Here is a 21,109-nt window from a genome sequence, read left to right on the forward strand (position 1 = left end):
TCTTTCCCAGCATCAGGCTCTTCCAGTGAGTTGGCTGTTCGCATTAGGTGGCCAAAGTATTGGAGCTTCAGCATCAGTCCTTCCAATGGATATTCAGGGTTATTCCTTTAAGATTGACTGGTCTTTTTAGATAGACTGTATTTCCATGTTGGGATGCAAAGCATGTTGTTTTTGATACAGAATATAGCCCTGTTTCTGACTGCTTATGGCCTGGCGGACATGATTTGAGGCAAAAGGGGGCAGCGGTCACCCGTCCCCGAAGGAGGTGTTGGGAAGGACCTCCCAGAGGAAGAGGGCCCCCTGAGGAACTTGCTCAGGCCTCTCACTCACGGTGGGGCAGGGCAGGCTTTGACCCCAGTGTGCCTGCTCCTCATGCACCCTCTCACTGGTGGCACTGAAGGGCTGGACCTGATTGCTGCCCACACTGGCCGAAACCTTCAGCTCGGGGGGTCAGAAAGGCTGACCCCTGGTGTCCACTGAACAGGTGGTAGGTCGCCTTGATCATACACCGTACAGTCTCAGTGTTTCCTTCTGTGGTGTAGGAATAGCGGCCGCCACCTCCCAGGGTCCCCTTGGGGGCACACTCGGCCTTTCACGGGGCCCTCGGTGCCCGGGTGACGGGAGATACACTGACTGCTGCTGCTGCTCTGACGTCGTCATTGTTGGAGAGACACTGGGCCTCTGCCCTGGGCGTCCAGGGTAGTTGTGAAGTTTGGGAGAGTAAAGTATAGAGTGGATTCAGACATACTTTATATTGACTTATACGTGTGTGTGTGTTAGTCGCTCAGTTGTGTCCAACTCTTTGCAACCCCATGGACTGTAGCCCGCTGGGCTCCTCTGTCCATGGAATTATACATAGCAGTGGGTAAATTGCACTTGTTTAACACACACACACGCACACACACATATGCAAATAGAGATGTAAATGGTCTTTCCCACGTGGCTCAAGTGGTAAAGAATCTGCCTGCTAGTGCAAGAGATGTGGGTTCGATCCCTGGGATGGAAAGATCCCTTGGAGGAGGAAAGGGCAGCCATTCCAGTATTTTTCCATGGGAAATCCCACGGACAGAGCAGCCTGGCGGGCTATGGTCTATGGAGTTGCAAAGACTTGGACATGATATAGCAAATGAGCACTTAGACGTAAATATATATGTGTGTGTTAAAGCTCTCTCTTTTTAAAATTTGTGTTCTCTTTTAAATTTAGGATAGCTGAGCTAGCTTCCTGATCAGTTACTAATTTGGTCAGGTCAGTTTCCAGTCATTCTAGGTCAATGACAAACCTCTTCTGGACTCCACTGGCAACTTATTTCCAGCAAATACTTGTTAACCCTGCCTGTCGAGGCCTGATGGCCCTGCTGCTCGCACCAGAGTGTGCGGCCCCGCCCGCCCTGCTGCCCCGCGGGCCCCGCCGCTGCAGCGTGCAGCTTCCGGGTTAGAGGTACGGGTGCTTCCTTTGTCAGGAGTAGCAAGCTTCAGCACTAGTTACTACCCTTTCAAAGAACTGTTTGTTTTTAGTTACTGGGAAATTTTTATTTGGTTGCAATTTTAACATCACATCCTATTTTTAATTTATAGGGAAGAAGATTTCTTAGTTCTCTCTTCAATTGGAATATAAATTTCATTAAAATGATTCATGGGGCCATTAAAAACCAGTTACAGGGACTACCAAAGTAAGTATTAAAAACAAGTAACATTTTGTGCTTAGTCTGGTTTTGAAAGTTTCTATTTGACCTGACTTTGGTCAGGTCAACTTTTAAGGGCTTCCCTGGTGGCTCAGCTGGTAAAGAATCCGCCTGCAGTGCAGGAGACGTGGGTTCGATCCCTGGGTTGGGAAGACCCCCTGGAGAAAGGAGTGACTACCAACTCCAGTGTTCTTGCCTGGAGAGCCCCATGGACAGAGGGGCCTGCTGGGCTGTAGTCTGTGGGGTCACAGTCAGACATGACTGAGTGACTAGCATGGTGATGATGATTAGAAGCTTTAGAAACTCTCTCTCCTTATTTATCATGTACTATTGTATTACTGAATACTTATTTTCCTTGCTATACGAAACCGTTCTTTTTCAGTAGTGACATTGAAATTAAGACTTTACTTAGTGGTAATTCTTTACATAGATTATTCACTGGTTCCATCTCAGCCTCAGTCGTAGTAAAGTTCATGTGGCTAGAATGTCTGGTCCTTTGGGTCTGTGCGCACACTTCGATCTCCCTAAGGCGGAGCTGTGTGGGTGGTGGAGGAGCCCCTGAGGAGGGGCCCTCTACCGATTCTCCAGCCTCTGGGCCCTGGCAGCGTTGGGAGCTGTTTGCCGCATTCGAGGTCAAGTGCTTAACCTGCTCTGGAATTTTCAGATCCTCTATCCCGTCAGGCGGCTATGTGAGAACTCAGCTGGGACTCAGTGCTGGTTCTCTGATTGTTCACTGGAATGCTGCTGCCTCCTCTCCGCTCACTTGCACAATATTTGGGTTGAGTCAGATTTTCCTCATTATGAGTCTATGTGAAACCTGGTTATTTTAGGGCCCCCTGTACCTGAGCTAATTAGTCTAGAATGACTCCAAATTAAAGTGTATTTGTATTTAAACTTTTTATATTTATAGTTCTTACTAGAAATAAATTTATCTTTAAAGTTTTTTACTTAAGAATTTGGTTCTGGGCGTATGTTTCATAGTTTCGCAGGAAATAGTGAAGTTCTGGGGAAGCAGTGACTGAGGAGGAAGAAGCTGACATCTCAGTCCTTCTCCAGACTAGTTTCTGCTTCCTGCTCCAGGCAGACAACCTGTCTCTACTTTGCGAAGCACTAGTGTAAAACAGTGTCTTCTTCCCTGGGAGAGGAGACTGCCTGAAATGATACATGTGAAAAAATATAATTCTTCAAACTTGCATTAAATTTTTTTTTTTCCCCAGATCTTTGATGGTACACATTGCGGAAATTTATTTCAGAGCTTGGAAAAAGGCTTCAGGGAAAATAATGGAGGTATTTCCTTTTTGTTTTATGAAAGGTTAGCACATTTTCATTGTGTTCTGGTTACTAAATAAATAGCCACACTAGGGCTGTTTGAAACCCGTTTGTGCCTGTCTGTCAAGCCAAAGCTCACAGTGAGCATCCACATGGCGCAGGCGTGGTGTCATCCACACCTACTCCGTCACGCCCACACCGAGCACCGCCTCAGGATGTCCCTCCTTCCCCACGACCTGCAGTTTGAGTGGAACCAAGGCTTTTGCGCATTTTGGCAGCTCTGGACCTGCAGTGTCCGACCACGTATATCTGCTGGGCCTTTGAAACGTGGTCAGTCCAAGCTGAGACGGGCTGTAAGTGTGAGAAACTCACCAGATTTGCAAGACAGTCTGGAAAAAGAAGAATATAAAGTATCTCATGGATATTTTAAAAAGAATATTGATTGCATGTTGAAATGATAGTGTGTTGGATAATTGGGCTAAATAAGATATATTATTAAAGTAAGTTTGCCTTTTTTTTCTGTTTTTAGTGTGGCCGCTGGGAGGCTTAAAACTGCATTTGTGGCTGATGTTGTGTTTCTGTTGGCCAGTGCTCCTTGGGAGACTCAGGCCATCTCTTCAGCAACACAATTTGAGAATTTAAAGGTGTTTGTCTGAATCAGGCTTATAACCTTTAATGACTGTAATACCTACCTACTGGCTGTGTAATTCACAATTAAACAGTCATAGGCTCTTTTGGAAAAAAATCAAAAGAAAATGTCTGATATCCCTTACGTTTTTCTCATACTAGGTTCTTAGATGTGTTTTTTTCCTTCTGAGAGTAAAGGGGTCTTTTCTCCTGGGGGAGCAGGCCCTGGACCGGTGTCGGGGGCCGAGGGGAGGCTAACCACCCGTGTTTGTAGTTTATCTCTGTACATTCTCCTCTCTTGCCCGGCTTGCGCTTCAGTTAAATATGCTGTCAGTTAGCACTGCTGTCTGCTTCTGGGAAACAAGAACTTACCATTCCCGTGCCCCTGTAGACAGATTCTACAATAGTTTCTCAGTGCATAGTTTTTGGGGACCTGGCAGAACCAGGATGTTCTTAGGCATTTTTTGCATTGCTCTATAGTTCATGAAACTGTTCTCAGGAAAGAGTATTTGTTCCCCCTTTTCTCTAGCAGTGATTTGAAAATAGGAGTTTGTGATTTAAATGTAACTGTTTAGGTCTGCACCAAATTAGTACCAGCAATGTGTGCTTCTCAGTGTCACTCCCTTCCCTCTGTCCCTTCAAGTTTTTAAAGCAAACTCCAGCTGTGACGCCTCACTCCTGTGCACTTCAGGATGCGTCCTCTCTAGAAGGCCTGGTTGTACAGCGCCATCATCATGCTTACTTTGTGACCCCTAAGAGCCAACAGTCCGCCAGGCTCCTCTGTCCATGGGATTCTCCAGGCAAGAGTGCTGGAGTGGGTTGCCATTTCCTTCTCCAGGGGATCTTCCTGACCCAGGGATCGAAGCCAGGTCTCCTGCATTGTGGGCAGATTCTTTACCATCTGAGCCACCAGGGAAGCTCCATACTAGTGTTTGAACTTCTCTGCTTTGTTAAGAATGTCTTCATTTTGAAGTCAGGATCCAACAAGTCTCCCAATGGCATTTGCTTGTTACGTCATTTAAAGCCTTCTTCTCTTTGAAGAAATCTCTGCCATTGACATGTTGGCAAACCTGGTCAGTTGCAGAATGCCCGTGTTCTGGTGGTTAGCTCTCAAGGGTCAACTTCTGCGGCCCAGACGCCTGGCTGGTGGTGCCGTGAACCTCCTGTGTGATCACAGGTCAGGCAGCGTGGTTCCCACAGGAGTCACGCTGAGACCGAGGGGTAGCCTCAGGGAGCATTCTCAGTTAGTGGCGACGAGGTGAATGTTGGTAACGAGTCCCCCTCGGGTCCTTCGCTACTGCGCGGAGTCCTGGGAACTGCCTGTGCCGCCCCTCGCTGGGGCTGCCTGCCAGACGCCTGTTGCTGTCAGTTTGGGATCCTGGCGCCCACCTTAGAGGCAGTTCCGTGTGAGTTCTTGGGCGGGGGGTGAGGTAAGCTCTTGGAACAGATCCAGTTTTCTGAGATTATAAGCTGAGTCAGGAGGGGGGCTCCCAGGCCCACCTTTGTCTCTGAGCCCTCTCTGGCTTGATCCAGGCTCGCGTGCCATGTGGGGGCGCGCTCACCCATGCTCTCCTGCCCTCTCGCGCCATGGGGGCCCCCCCATGCTCTCTGTGGGGCGCGCTCACCCATGCTCTCCTGCCCTCTCGCGCCATGGGGGCCCCCCCATGCTCTCTGTGGGGCGCGCTCACCCATGCTCTCCTGCCCTCTCGCGCCATGGGGGCCCCCCCATGCTCTCTGTGGGGCGCGCTCACCCATGCTCTCCTGCCCTCTCGCACCGTGGCCCCCCCACTTTCTGTGGGGCGCGCTCACCCATGCTCTCCTGCCCTCTCGCGCCATGGGGGCCCCCCCATGCTCTCTGTGGGGCGCGCTCACCCGTGCTCTCCTGCCCTTTCCGCTGTGTCCCCCTCCCCCCTCCGTGGGGCGCGCTCACCCGCGCTCTCCTGCCCCGCTCTCCGCTCTCCGTGGGGCGCGCTCACCCATGCTCTCCTGCCCTTTCAGCTGTGTCCGCGCCCCCCTCCGTGGGGGCGCTCACCCGCGCTCTCCTGCCCCGCTCTCCGTGGGGCGCGCTCACCCGCGCTCTCCTGCCCCGCCCTCCGTGGGGCGCGCTCACCCGCGCTCTCCTGCCGGCTGTTCCAGGCCATCGAGAACGGCTGCATCCAGGACTTCATGCACCACGGTGTCCACCTTCCTCGGAGGTCTCCAGTGCACTCCAGAGTGCGCAAGGTAAGCCACACTCTTGCAGCACTTTTGAAAATTGTGTCTCATATTTTTTGTTTTTAGAGAGTTTTTGTGAAATTTTGTTAAGCTTTCACAGGCATCAGGTAAAGGAATTTTTCAGAATCTTGACATTTGGAATTCTGGGAGATCTACCTTGGCGCCAAAGGTTTGATTAGAAAAGCAAACATCTGTTGTTAAGGCATCGGAGCTGCATTCAGACAACCTTCAGCTGTGTCCCTGGACATAAAGTGTCTAGAACCGTCGCTCTTTACTGCCGCTTCTGCTGCTCTCTAAGAAGAGGCTGTCTGAGGCTATTCTCACTGTTGGCTCTCATAGACCACATTTCCGCCTTGTAGTCTGCAAGCTGTATCGAATGAATGTTCTGGTAGTTTCTCTTGATAGAATTTTGTTTTTAAAAGGTAGTCTCAGAATTTGGGTGTGGGTTTTATCCTCGTGTTGTACATGATCTGACTGAACAAGTCTGCTGTTGGTGCGGTGGTTGTTCTGACGGAGTCTGATAAGCGGGGCTCCTGCAGGAGGACGTGGAGGCTCTGGTGGGCTGTGCGGGGCCGTGTCTGCCCCGGGCGAGGCCTCTGTGCTGTCTGCTGGTTTGGGCAACTGTGTGTCAGGAAGCTAGAGGGATAGAGATGAGGTGCCTGCTACTGTTTGTGTAGTGGAGTCATTATTTGTAGGCATGAACTATATTAAGTTTGAGTGGATAAAAAACATTTCTTATTATTGATGATTTAGTTTGTATTATCCAAAGGTAAAGAACCAGAGATGAAAATACATCCGTGTGCCTTCCGCACCATCCACCCCACCCAGCACACATGGTCCCTGGCACTCCCTAAGTGGTGGATAGTGTGGGTCATTCACTTCACATGTCTGCTTCAGTGTTCAGATTCTGCCTAGTTGCAAGGAGCGGGGCTCTATTACACTGCGCATATCTGTGACATGGTTGCTTTACTGCCGCTGCCAGATAACTGAAGGCTTTCCGTACCTGACTTTCTGCCGCGGTAGTAAGACATGAAGGTGAGGCCAGGTATCCTTGTCTGTTAGCGTTATGGCAGAATGCACAGCCAGAATGAAAGGCAGAACGTCCGGTTTCACTTCTCAAGTGAAATGTATTCTTGGACTCCAAGGCATTGTTCTCACTGCTTATAACATATCATAGCTTCTTGCTTGAATCCTTTTTTGATAAATACCAAATTTACCTGATAAGTCATTTTATTGATATGTTGAAAGACGCTTCAGAAAATACCTTAGATGTAACTTGAAGGTAAGAAATCCCCTTATTGTTGATGAAGACCTTCTAAAATTAGATAGTAGTGATGGTTGCACAACTCTATACTAACCCACTGAATTACACACTTGATAAGTGTGACTTACAGTTTATGAATTGTACCTCATATAGTTGTTTAAAAGCTCTCTGTGAAGTGAGTACCATTAATACCAAATTAATGTCGCACACAGAAAGCAGACGACAGGCTGAAATCTCCTAAATGAAGCGTCTGCAGCCAGAAAAGGAGATCCCTAGATTGCAGCTCTCAGCTGCTGTTCAGTCACTAGGTCACGTCTGACTCTCTGCAACGCCATGAGCTCCAGTTCTCCAGGCTTCCCAGTCCTTGACTATCTCCCGGAGTTTGCTCTAACTCATGTCTATTGAGTTGGTGATTTATAGTTCTTTAGGGCAAAGTTGGTTGACATTCACTTAAAGTCTATTGTTTTATAGCCTAATTTATAAAAAAAAATTCCATTTTTCACTAATATAACTTTGGCTGCAAGAATTGTGAATTAAAGACAAAAGGCAACACTGATTATTGTTGGGGACAAGAATCTGAAGAGTTGCAGGAAGGTCCTGGCTGGTTAAAGCAGTGTGTTTTCTGATTGTCTGTGCCTTTAGGGAGGGACCTGACATCCAGGTTTCTCCTGGGAAGGATCACTGGGCAGTGACACCCCTTTGAGATGCAGTCGCCCCTCGAGGTCTGCGGGCGATCGGGCAGCAGATCCATGGATGCCCCAGGGCCTTCCTGAGCACTTTTCATCCTCTCTGGATCAATTATACCCGTTGCAGTGAAAGTGCTTGTAAGAGGCTGTGAATCTGACGTGATTATTACATAAACAGTTGCCAGCAAGTGACAGTTTCAAGCTTTGCTTTGAAACTTTCTGGGATTTTTTCCCCTCAAATATTTTCTGTCCACGCTTGGTGAGTCTGCAGAGGCAAAGCCCGTGGGTGTGAAGGGCTGACTCTTCGCGTCATTCTGAACGCCCAAGAGAGGTTCTCAGAACAAGACAGCTGTAGCAGAATGGGCAGAATGGGCTGTAGGAACAGTCAGGCTGGCTCCTTTTCCATTTGACCCTGAAGGTCAGAGGGGTGTCTTTTTATGAGGCTTTGTGGCTTTTGGTAGGTGAGTAGAAGCTGGAACCCGAGCCTTTGTGCAGCCCAAGGCTGTAGGTCTTCCTTTCCAGCACAGGTGCCTTTGTGAGCTGGCCGTGTTCCGAGCTGTCAGCCTGTGTTCTTGTTGTGGTTCCTGTTAGAAAGGACTGTGCATCCAGGGCTTGTGAATGCGGGGGCAGCCTGTGCTCCCTGTTTGCTCAAAGTGGGATCTTAAGTGCTTTTTTTAAAACACCAATATTACTGTTCTTTTCTTCTTTTCTTGGCCCTTAGGTGCTGAGTTATTTTCACCATCAAAAGGAAGTTCGGCAGGGAGTGGAAGAGATGCTTTACAAGTTATACAAGCCCATCCTTTGGAGAGGATTAAAGGTGTGCCTCTTAACTGTCCATGTTTAGGATGCTAACATGCTGTGGGGTTTAGCATCTTCTGATTCAGGCACTAAAAGTAAGACTTGAGGCTGGGCACGCGTGAGATTCTGAATGAATACTCGATGCTTCTATTGAAAGCTTTTCTTAAGCTGGGGGTCTGAATGGGTCTAGTGCTGCATGCCCAGCTGAAGCAGGGTTGCCAAGCTCGGCAGGGGTGGTGTGTGCAGAGCTGGGCAGAGCCTTCCTGGCCCTGAGGGCCTCCTGCCGGTGACTGGGGCCACGGTCACAGCACGAGAGGAGAGGTTGGACGAGCATGTGGGTCATTCTAACGCAGGTGACTCTGGTCTGGGGGCAGGACATGACTGATTCTTCATGACATACTGGACCTTGAGGTAGGGAAACGTCTCTGTCGACTTGGAGCTGGGAGTTTGGCTTCATTTAAGGGAGGTCTCACAAGCTTGGTTAGTTTAAATGTTACAGTTGTCTTTCATATGTAAATAGAACGTGTCTGTGTTGAGACACTGGAAGCATCGCTTGAGGGATTCTGCACTGACGCCTTTTTGACTGTCAGCTCTTTGGATCCTGAAACTCCTCTCACCATTCCAGGCCAGAAACTCGGAAGTCCGGTCCAATGCTGCACTGCTGTTCGTTGAAGCGTTTCCTATTCGGCATCCAGGGTTTAACGCCATTGAGATGGACAGCGAGATTCAGAAACAGTTCGAAGAACTCTACGTATGTATTCATGTGGCCAGGCTCCCAGCCTGCAGCAGTCTGGGCCTGGATGTCCCTGGGACGCCCCCGTGCGGCCTCCAGAGGGCAGTCTTTCCAGATCCTGATGTTCTTCCAGGAACCTGGCCTCTCCCGGTGCCTTCTGTGGCAGCGAGGACTCTCAGGGTCTGTTTCCTCTTCCTCTCCATCTGTTTTGGAACCTCTCGTCATTTATTGTGTGTAGTTTGAAGTGTCTTATGTGTTCCCCCAGCATAGGGGCTGTGTCACAAGGTCAGGACAGAGCCCGGGGTTGGTGCCTCTGTCTGATAGCTGTGTACCTTGGGGCAAGTTGGGCACTGACTTTTCTGCCTTTATCTGTGTGGTGGGCGTGGTGGTAGCACCTGTGTAAAGTGCAGCAGTGTCTTGAACACACACACAGCTAGTTAGCTTTTAAGGAGGTTTGTGACATTGTACAGGAGACAGGGATCAAGAACATCCCCATGGAAAAAAAATGCAAAAAAGCAAAATGGCTGTCTGGGGAGGCCTTACAAATAGCTGCGAAAAGAACAGAGGCAAAAAGCAAAGGAGAAAAGGAAAGATATAAGCATCTGAATGCAGAGTTCCAAAGAATAGCAAGGAGAGTTAAGAAAACCTTCCTCAGTGATCAATGCAGAGAAATAAAGGAAAACAAAAGAATGGGAAAGACTAGAGATCTCTTCAAGAAAATTAGAGATACCAAGGGAACATTTCACGCAAAGATGAGCTCGATAAAGGACAGAAATGGTCTGGACCTAACAGAAACAGAAGATATTAAGAAGAGGGGGCAAGAATACACGGAAAAACTGTACAAAAAAGATCTTCATGACCCAGATAATCATGATGATGTGATCACTCATCTAGAGCCAGACATCTTGGAATGTGAAGTCAAGTGGGCCTTAGAAAGCATCACTACGAACAAAGCTAGTGGAGGTGATGGAATTCCAGTTGAGCTGTTTCAAATCCTGGAAGATGATGCTGTGAAAGTGCTGCACTCAATATGCCAGCAAGTTTGGAAAACTCAGCAGTGGCCACAGGACTGGAAAAGGTCAGTTTTCATTCCAATCCCAAAGAAAGGCAATGCCAAAGAATGCTCAAACTACTGCACAATTGCACTCATCTCACGTGCTAGTAAAGTAATGCTCAAAATTCTCCAAGCCAGGCTTCAGCAATACATGAACCGTGAACTTCCAGATGTTCAAGCTAGTTTTAGAAAAGGCAGAGGAACCAGAGATCAAATTGCCAACATCCACTGGATCATGGAAAAAGCAAGAGAGTTCCAGAAAAACATCTATTTCTGCTTTATTGATTATGCCAAAGCCTTTGACTGTGTGGATCACAAGAAACTGGAAAATTCTGAAAGAGGCGGGAATACCAGACCACCTAACCTGCCTCTTGAGAAATCTGTATGTAGGTCAGGAAGCAACAGTTAGAACTGGACATGGAACAACAGACTGGTTCCAAATAGGTAAAGGAGTACGTCAAGGCTGTATATTGTCACCCTGCTTATATAACTTATATGCAGAGTACATCATGAGAAATGCTGGGCTGGAAGAAGCACAGGCTGGAATCAAGATTGCCAGGAGAAATATCAATAACCTCAGATATGCAGATGACACCACCCTTAACGGCAGAAAGTGAAGAGGAGCTAAAAAGCCTCTTGATGAAAGTGAAAGAGGAGAGTGAAAAAGTTGGCTTAAAGCTCAACATTCAGAAAAGGAAGATCATGGCATCCGGTCCCATCATTTCATGGGAAATAGATGGGGAAACAGTAGAAACAGTGTCAGATTTTTTTTTTTTTTGGCCCCAAAATCACTGCAGATGGTGATCGCAGCCATGAAATTAAAAGACGCTTACTCCTTGGAAGAAAAGTTATGACCAACCTAGATAGCATATTCAAAAGCAGAGACATTACTTTGCCGACTAAGGTCCGTCTAGTCAAGGCTATGGTTTTTCCTGTGGTCATGTATGGATGTGAGAGTTGGACTGTGAAGAAGGCTGAGCGCCGAAGAATTGATGCTTTTGAACTGTGGTGTTGGAGAAGACTCTTGAGAGTCCCTTGGACTGCAGGGAGATCCAACCAGTTCATTCTAAAGGAGATCAACCCTGGGATTTCTTTGGAAGGAATGATGCTAAAGCTGAAGTTCCAGTATTTTGGCCACCTCATGTGAAGAGGTGACTCATTGGAAAAGACTCTGATGCTGGGAGGGATTGGGGGCAGGAGGAGAGGGGGGTGACCGAGGATGAGATGGCTGGATGGTGTCACGAATTCGATGGACGTGAGTCTGAGTGAACTCCGGGAGATGGTGATGAACAGGGAGGCCTGGCATGCTGCGATTCATGGGGTCGCAAAGAGTCGGACACGACTGAGCAACTGAACTGAACTGAACTGAATGCCTGTTGCAGTGGGTTTTTTCCGATGACTGATTTTCCTAGTGAGTCGTTAGGACATCAGGATGTGACATTTATTCCCACGGGGTAATCTCCAATCTTTCACTTGGTAGGACAGTGTGAGCCTCTGCTGATTCCTCTACAGTGCCTGCCGTTTGCAGGGTCTCCTGACACAACCTAAGAGATACTACTTATTGTCCTAGTTAGTAGAATAACATTTTAGGAAGGAATAGCACAAATGCCATGATAGTGATGGTTACCCATAGCTGTCCTAAAATACTTCCTTTGGTTTGTTTGTTTTCTGACCCACTATAAAAGAATATCAGACATGCAAAAAGTTGAAATAGTAGTATAATGGTTATGTCCTGCTTAACCTCCTCACATTTACTCACCTGTGCACTCACATCTCACCCATGGTACTGCCCGCACATGCAGGGACACGCACCCGCACATGCAGGGACACGCACCCCTCTGGAGGGAACCATCATCAGTGTTTCTCCAGGTGCGCCGCATCCACACGTGTGTTTATTTAAAAGTCCCTTTGGGGATCATGGTTAATTTTGTGGACAAATGTTGTTGGACAAACCACAACTAGATTTTGGAAGCTTTTAGCAATAAGACCATGAAAACTTATGCTCTTTTTAGCTCAGGTGTCCAACCTGTGAAGCACTTGTGGTTTTGCCTGAAGCGTTGAAGACTCTGCACTTGAACGCAGAGATGGAGTGGTTCTGGAGGTCTAGCACTACCCCTCTTACGTGGGATCTGCCGCAGGTGCTTGGCCCTGGCTATGGGCCTGACCGTTGATGAGGAAGGTGTCATCCCAGCCCACAGATGGGGAGGCAGGTTGCATGGGGGTTTAGAGTGTGGAGTCAGGCAATTTGAATCCCAGTTCCCAGTTAATGTCTGATTTTTCTCAAATTAACCTCTTTCAAGTCCTGTTTCTTCTTTAAAACTGGAGAAAATATTGTATCAGACTGATAAGTTTCCAATGAAAAACTGTATATAAAGCATTTAGTGCAGCCCCTAGCACTAAGGCAACAGTGGTCCTAACTGTCCAAAAGGACATTACAATCTGTAAAGTGATGTAACCGTCCCACAGAGTCCGCTCTAGCATCAGTTCGGGTCAGTTGCTCAGCAGTATCTGACTCTTTCTGACCCCATGGGCTGCAGCACGCCAGGTTTTCCTGCCCATCACCAACTCCCAGAGCTTAATATAGTGCCCCTATATCATAGACAGTCTGTATTCAGGTTAATCATTGTGAGTTTTGTATGTGCTTTATTAACTATTTAAAAAATAAAAATACTTCCTATTTTGTTTGAATTTAAGGAAGGAAAACCACTAAAGGAATTTTGAGTCAATTAAATTTTTTTTCAGAACTGTAAATATTAAATTCTAAATAACTCCTTTAAGTTAAAAAAAAGAAACCCTAGATCATAGAGAACATTGATTTTACTTTTTTTTTTTAGTTCAGTTCAGTTACTCAGTTGTGTCCAAATTTTACGACCACATGGACTGTAGCACACCAGGCTACCCTGTCCATCAACATGTCCCAGAGCTTGCTCAGGGTGGATGTCTGAGGTTGATGGTCACCACCATTGAGTCAGTGATGCCATCAACCATTTCATCCTCTGTCGTCCCCTTCTCCTCCTGCCTTCAATCTTTCCCAACATCAGGTTCTTTTCCAGTGAGTCAGTTCTTCCCATGAGATGGCCAAAGTATTGGAGCTTCAGCTTCAGCATCAGTCCTTCCAGTGAATATTCAGGACTGATTTCTTTTAGGATGGACTGGTTGGATCTCCTTGCAGTCCAAGGGGCTCTCAGGAGTCTTCTCCACACCACAGTTCAAAAGCATCAGCTTTTCAGTGCTCAGCTTTCTTTATGGTCCGACTCTCACATCCATACATGACTACTGGAAAAACCATAGCTTTGAGTACCTGGACCTTTATCAGAAAAGTAATGTCTCTGTTTTTTAATATGCTGTCTAGATTGATCATAGCTTTTCTTCCAAGGAGGAAGCACCTTTTTTTTTTCTTAACTTTCATGGCTGCAGTCACCATCTGCAGTGATTTTGGAGCCCAAGAAAATAAAGTCTATCACTATTTCCCTTGTTTCCCCATCCATTTGCCATTAGGTGATGGGATTGAATGCTGTGATGTTAATTTCTTGAATGTTGAGTTTTAAGCCAGCTTTTTCACTCTCTTCTTTCACTTTCATCAAGAGACTCTTTAGTTCTTCTCTTCCTGCCATAGTGGTTTTGGAGCCCCCCAAAAATGAAATCTGACACGGTTTCCACTGTTTCCCCATTATTTCCCATGCAGTGATGGGACCAGATGCCATGATCTTCGTTTTCTGAATGTTGAGCTTTAAGCCAACTTTTTCACTCTCCTCTTTCACTTTCATCAAGAGGCTTTTTAGTTCCTCTTCACTTTCTGCCACAGGGGTGGTGTCATCTGCATACCTGAGGTTATTGATACTTCTCCCAGCAATCTTAATTCCAGCTTGTGTTTCTTCCAGTCCAGCGTTTCTCATGATGTACTCTGCATATAAGTTAAATAAGCAGGGTGACAATATACAGCCTTGACATACTCTTTTTCCTATTTGGAACCAGTCTGTTGTTCCATGTTCAGTTCTAACTGTTGCTTCCTGACTTGCATACAGGTTTCTCAAGAGTCAGGTCAGGTGGTCTGGTATTCCCATCTCTTTCAGAATTTTCCACAGTTTCTTGTGATCCACACAGTCAAAGGCTTTGGCATAGTCAATAAAGCAGAAATAGATGTTTTTCTGGAACTCTCTTGCTTTTTCCATGATCCAGTGGATGTTGGCAATTTGATCTCTGGTTCCTCTGCCTTATCTAAAACCAGCTTGAACATCTGGAAGTTCACGGTTCACGTATTGCTGAAGCCTGGCTTGGAGAATTTTGAGCATTACTTTACTAGCATGTGAGATGACTGCAATTGTGCGGTAGTTTGAGCATTCTTTGGCATTGCCTTTCTTTGGGATTGGAATGAAAACTGACCTTTTCCAGTCCTGTGACCACTGCTGAGTTTTCCAAATCTGCTGGCATATTGAGCACAGCACTTTAACAGCATCATCTTTTAGGATTTGAAATAGCTCAACTGGAAATCCATCACCTCCACTAGCTTTGTTCATAGTGATGCTTCCTAAGGCCCACTTCATTTCACACTAAAGGATATCTGGCTCTAGGTGAGTGATCACACCATCATGGTTATCTGGGTCATTAAGACCTTTTTTGTACAGTTCTTCTGTGCATTCTTGCTGTCTCTTCTTAATATCTTCTGTTTCTGTTAGGTCCAGGCCATTTCTGTCCTTTATTGAGCCCATCTTTGCATGAAATGTTCCCTTGGTGTCTTTAATTTTCTTGAAGAGATCTCTAGTCTTTCCCATTCTGTTGTTTTCCTCTATTTCTTTGCATTGATCGCTGAGGAAGGCTTTCTTAACTCTCCTTGCTATTCTTTAGAACTCTGCATTCAGATGCTTATATCTTTTCCTTTTCTCCTTTGTTTTTTGCCTCTCTTCTTTTCACAGCTATTCGTAAGGTCTCCCCAAAAGGACTTATGCCAGCATGTCCTGGGGCTTCTAGGACTGTTGTGTTCAGTGCCCCTGTGGTGTTGGAAAAGACTGTTGAGAGTCCCTTGAACTGTAAGGAGATCAAACCAGCCAGTCCTAAAGAAAACCAGTCCTGAATATTTGTTGGAAGGACTGTTGCTGGAGCTGAAACTCTAATACTTCGGCCACCTGATAGGCAGAACTGACTCATTGGAAAAGACCCTGATCGTGGGAACGATCGAAGGCGGGAGGAAAAAGGGACAACAGAGGATGAGATGGATGGCAATACTGGCTCAATGGACATGAGTTTATGCAAGCTCTGGGAGTTGCTGATGGACAGGGAAGCCTGGCATGCTGCAGTCCATGGGGTCGCAAAGAGTCAGACATGACTAAGTGACTGAACTGAACTGACCCTGTGGCAGGCCACTGTCGACCCACGCCTCCGTTGGAGACTCCTGGACACCCACAGCAAATCTGGCTCAGTCTCCTGTGGGGTCAGCGCTCCTTTCTCCTCCGTCCTGGTGTGCACAAGGTTTTGTTTGTGCCCTCCAAGAGTCTGTTCCCCAGTCCTGTGGAAGTTCTGTAGTCAAGTCCCACTGGCTTCCAGAGTCAAACTCCCTGGGGTTGTCAGCGCCTTTGCCCGATCCCCAGGGTGGGGATCTGCTGTGGGCCCTGGAACATCTGTAGCAGTGCAAAGGATTCTTGGACGTCATTGTTCTCCAGTCTGTGGGTCGTCTGCCCCATGGCTCTGTGGTGAGGCTAGTGGTGACCTCCTGCATGTGGATTTATGCCACACACTGTGCCTTCCAGGTCTGCTGCAGCCAGAGACGCTGACCCCTCTGCAGACCACTGCAGACCCATGCCTCTGCAAGAAACACTCAAACACTCAAAGGCAGGTCTGGCTTCACGGAAGCCCACACATGCTGGAGTATGTAGTGTATCCCTTCTTCAGTGGATCTTCCTGGCCCAGGAATGAAATTGGGGTCTCCTGCATTGCAGGCGGATTCTTTACAGCTGAGCTACCAGGGAAGTCCTCCGGTTTTTTCTTAGTGGAGACGGGTTTATGTTTTTCAAGTAGTAAAGCTTTGTCAACAGTCTTATAGAAATCGGATGTCACTGTGAAAACAGGTATTTTAAAGACCTTTGAAAATTAAAACCGCCAATAACGGAATCTTGTTTGGGATGAAAATGGATAGGGAGAGGCTTTTGTGTGAGCAGAGCGTGCTGTGACAGCCTCGGGTCTCTTCTGGGAGTGAAGTGAGCGCATCTGGGGAGGTGGTTGTGAACAGCCGCTGTGAGAGCTGAGTTGCTGTGATCCTTGCTTTGCTGTGGATGTCCTTGGGGTGGCAGGTGCCTCTGACTGAACCCTAAAATGTCCTTTATTTTTCTGTGACAGTTTATAGTTCAGCCAGGTAGAAATTTTGTGTTCAAAATCATTTTATTCCAGGACTGCCAAAATATTTTGTATGTTTTCTGGCATTGAGGGCTTCTGAAATTTTAAGGATGATTTTCTTTATCTTTTGATTTTTTTTTTCTTCCACTATAACATGAAGTTCAGTGTGGTGGTTTGCTGTTAGACACAGGAGATTTTCTTAGTAATGGTTTTCTTTTCTACTCTCCAGTGTCCATTTGTCCCTGACTCCTTTTAGGGAGCAGTGCCGTGCCATGGTTAAGTTAGCAGCAGAGCTAGTGAAGAGCAGGCGTTGTTTCTGGGGAGGGTGAGACAACAGTGGCTTTAGGCTGTGGCCGCGTGGTCCCGCCACGGCCTCTACTGCTCGGCAGGAAGGCAGCGGAGTGGTTTATTCCAATGAAGCTGACCTACAGATACTGATCCGTGAATTCCATATGATATTTACATGTTTCGGAATATTATTCATTTTTTCCAACCACTTGGAAGCAAAAAACAATTCTCATGTCTTGTGGGCCACACAGAGGCAGGCATGGGCCTCTCTGGCCTGTGGGTCGGCAGCGAGCTCATGACCCTGTGGGTCAGGGCCTGAGTAGGGGCTTGGGGGGATCCAGGAGGTGAGGGAGGGCTTGATGAAGATGACAGAGGAGGCCCCCGGCATGTCTGTGGTCCCTGGAGGGCAGTGGTTCTCTGTGTGGAAACCGCATCACACGTTAAGTGCCGTTGTCCTGGAGGCTGACTGAGCCTCTGATGTGGGCTGTGTGCCTTCAGGCGATCATCTGGAATCGTTGAAGAATACTGTAAGTGACCCACACAGAACAGAAGCTATGAAACTTGCGTTCTCTCTCTTCCTTCCTGTTTTTATTTTGTCTCTCTTCCTTGCTTTTTGTTTTTCTCGAGTGACCTATCGTCTTCACTTTCCCTCCCTGTTGTGAAGAAAGGGTTGGCTGGAGGCGGCGGCTGGCTCGGGGTCTTGCTGGCGGTGTGGCGCTGTCCTCCGTGGCCGTCTTCCCGGCCTGCCGCGCTGGTCGTGGTTTTGCGTCCATGGGTGGGTTGGGCGCCGGTGGACTCCCCGGGGCCTCGGCCTGGGCAGCAGGCAGGCCGGCCCCCGGGGCAGGGACTCAGGGTGTCCTGTGCGTGTGCTCCGCTCGTCCCTCCTGGGCAGCCTGCAGGGCTTCTGCCTGCTCCCCGGTGTGCCTGGCCCTCAGCACCTGTCTCCACGCTTCCCAGCGGCTTGCTTACTGCCCCGCTGCCCGCCCCGCCCCAGCCCTCCCCCCGCAGTGTCTAAGGCCTGGCCCGGCTCGGCTGCTCTGAGCCCTGTGGGCACAGTGCCGCCCGCTCACAGCCCTGCTTTTGGGGAGCAGAGCCCCCCGGTGTTTGCAGCTCCGCCTGCTCTTGTCACCCGGGAGGAGAGGAGGAAGGAAGTTCTTACTCAGCTGAGTCCAGCCTCCTTACGGCCTAATTATGGAGTGAGGACTATTTTTGCTTTTAAACTCTGGGTTGGAAAGTTCTGCACGTAGCAGTAGAGGGTCTTGTGCAGGGGATCCCTGCGCCCTCAGACAGTCCTGGCGGTGCTGACCCGGCCCACTTGGTTCCTCCTCCCTGTTTTTAAGCAGATCTGAGCCACAAAGTATTTCAACATTTAATTACTTCAGTGAATGTGTTTGTTGCTCGGTCATGTCCAACTATTTGCGACTCTAATAGCTTCTGGTGAATGATGTCAGATTCTTGATCTCCAAAGATTTAACTTTGCGAACAGGGAGCAGACTTGATCACTCAAGAGCGTTTGTGTAGCAGAATTGAGGGTCAAAAAGGGCAGAGAAAGCTTCCGACACAAACCTCAGAAGGGGACAGAGAGTGCCCCCCACCCGGTGCTAGTCTAAGCAAGGCCTCATATACTCTGGCCAGACCCACTCCCATAACTGCATCTTAAGTTAACAAGATTAGAATTAACAACAGAAAGCTCCCACCACTTGTGGGATCCACTCCCCCAAGTCTTAAGATAACAAGATTCAGAAGGTTTTTGTTAAAAAGGAGAAGCATGTCCTCAAGCAAGATACATTGTTGTTATATAATCCTTAGTATATAAGGTCCCATCGCTTGATGGCAAATAGATAGGGAAGCAATCGAAACAGTGGCAGACTCTTATTTTCTTGGGCTCCAAAGTCACTGAAAATGGTGACTGCAGCCACGAAAGTGAAAGACACTTGTTCCTTGGAAGGAAAGCTGTGACCAACCCTGACAGCGAAAGCAGAGACATTGCTTTGCCAACAAAAGTCTGTCGAGTCAGAACTATGGTTTTCCCAGTGGTCATGTATGGATGTGAGAGTTGGACTATAAGAAAGCTGACCGCCGAACAATTGATGCTTTTGAGCTGTGGTGTTGGAGAAGACTCTTGAGAGTCCCTTGAACTGCAAGGAGATCCAACCAGTCCATCCTAAAGGAGATCAGTCCTAGATATTCATTGGAAGGACTGATGCTGAAGCTAAAACTCCAATACTTTGGCCACTTGATGCGAAGAACTGACTGATTGGAAAAGGCCCTGATGCTGGGAAAGATTGAAGGCAGGAGGAGAAGGGGACGACAGAGGATGAGATGGTTGGATGGCATCACGGACTCAATGGACATGAGTTTGAGCAAGCTCCGGGAGACAGTGAAGGACAGGGAAGCCTGGTGTGCTGCAGTCCATGGGGTCACAAAGAGTCAGACACAACTGAACAACTGAACTGACTAAATCCTTAGCACAGAGCTTAAGATGAATTGTTTTGTTGTGTGGTCATTAGCTCTGGTCCTAAAGAAAGTGAGGTGTTAGTTGTAGTCTTCTCTTAGGAGAAGCCAACGGCACCCCACTCCAGTGCTCTTGCCTGGCAGATCCCATGGACAGAGGAGCCTGGTGGGCTGCAGTCAATGGGGTCGCTAAGTTGGACTCGACTGAGCAACTTCACTTTCACTTTTCACTTTCATGCATTGGAGAAGGAAATGGCAACCCACTCCAGTGTTCTTGCCTGGAGAATCCCAGGGATGGGGGAGCCTGGTGGGCTGCCATCTGTGGGGTCGCACAGAGTCGGACACGACTGAAGCGACTTAGCAGCAGCAGTCTTACGTGATGGAGACAAAGCACAAAGACAAAAGTGTGTCCTTTTCTCCTCCTTAAAGGCCCCAGACCCCTTTCTCTTCCTCAAGGTCCCTGGACCGCTTCCTCCTTGAGGGCCCTGGATTCCTTATAAATCTATCTAAGATTAGCTCTCTTGACCCCATGGACTGTAGCCCACGAGTCTTCCTCTGTCCATGGGACTCTCCAGGCAAGAATCCTGGAGTGGGTAGCCATTCCCTTCTCCAGGGGATCTTCCTAACTCAGGGATCGAACCCAGGTCTTGTACACTGCAGGCACATCCTTTACCATCTGGGCTGCCAGGGAAGCCCCTTTACTTCAGTAGGTGTCCTTAAAAGACAGGGTCCCTTTTTTTAAACATAATCCCACCACTGGCACAACTCAAGTAAGATGAATGGTGATTCCTTATTTGATCAAATATTCAGTCATTGTTCTTCAGTGACATTTCAGTGGGTTTTTTTTCCAGTTTTGCTTGAATCTGTGCCCGGGCGAGACCTGTGTTGTGACTGGACAATCAGCTCGCACTCCAGCAGTCGCGCCGTCTCCCTCTCGGTTTTTCTTCTTTGATGCTGGCTTCTGTCGTTGAGGAAACACAGCTACTTTCTCGTTTCCCACAGAACCTGTCCTACTTGTCATTCGTATGTTCCTCTGCCCTTTAACTCTCCTGTAAGTTGGTTAAGTGTGCAGTGGGTTAGGGTCACGTCTCCTCTGCACGTGCTCTGTGGGACCCATGTTTGTGGATCAGGGCTGTGTAGCCTCCTGTCCCCACCCGCCCCCTTGCCTGCTGCTTGGACAGCTGACCACAAGCAGGTTCACTGTGTCCTGGGCTTAGTGTGTTCTGGCATTTTGGAAGTCCATGAGAGTGGTTAAGACCCTGTGTTTCACGGGAACAACCAAAGTCCTTGTGTGTCCCTCTGTGGCAGTGTGGCGCTGGAGACCCTGCAGGCAGCAGGGCCGTCGGCAGGGGCCGCAGGCAAGGCACCACGCGTGTCTAGATCAGTTCGGTTCAGTCGCTCGGTCGTGTCCGACTGCTGCCCCATGGACTGCAGCACACCAGGCTTCCCAGTCTATCACCAGCTCCTGGCGCTTGCTCAAACTCACATCCATCGAGTGGGCTATGCCGTCCAGCCACCTCATCCTCTGTCGTCCCCTTCTCCTGCCTTCAGTCTTTCCCAGCATCAGGGTCTTTTCCAGTGAATCAGTTCTTTGCATCAGGTGGCCACAGTATTGGAGCTTCAGCTTCAGCATCAGTCCTTCCAATGAATATTCAGGACTGATTTCCTTAGGATGGACTGGTTGGATCTCCTTGCAGTCCACGGGACTCTCAA

The 21,109-nt window shown here is 48.1% G+C and overlaps 1 protein-coding gene across 1 annotated transcript in view; it reads left to right on the plus strand.

Annotated features, from left to right (window-relative positions):
- NCAPG2 (non-SMC condensin II complex subunit G2) overlaps nucleotides 1–21,109 on the plus strand; it is a 71,934-nt gene that overhangs the window by 11,255 nt on the left and 39,570 nt on the right. The window contains exons 7-11 of the mRNA XM_018046634.1: nucleotides 1,576–1,670; nucleotides 2,900–2,969; nucleotides 5,715–5,801; nucleotides 8,464–8,559; nucleotides 9,166–9,291. Coding sequence (XP_017902123.1) covers nucleotides 1,576–1,670; nucleotides 2,900–2,969; nucleotides 5,715–5,801; nucleotides 8,464–8,559; nucleotides 9,166–9,291 — 474 coding nt within the window. The remainder of the gene's footprint in view (nucleotides 1–1,575; nucleotides 1,671–2,899; nucleotides 2,970–5,714; nucleotides 5,802–8,463; nucleotides 8,560–9,165; nucleotides 9,292–21,109) is intronic.

This window comes from Capra hircus, chromosome 4 (assembly GCF_001704415.2).
Source record: "Capra hircus breed San Clemente chromosome 4, ASM170441v1, whole genome shotgun sequence".
Taxonomy (NCBI): Eukaryota; Metazoa; Chordata; class Mammalia; order Artiodactyla; family Bovidae; genus Capra; species Capra hircus.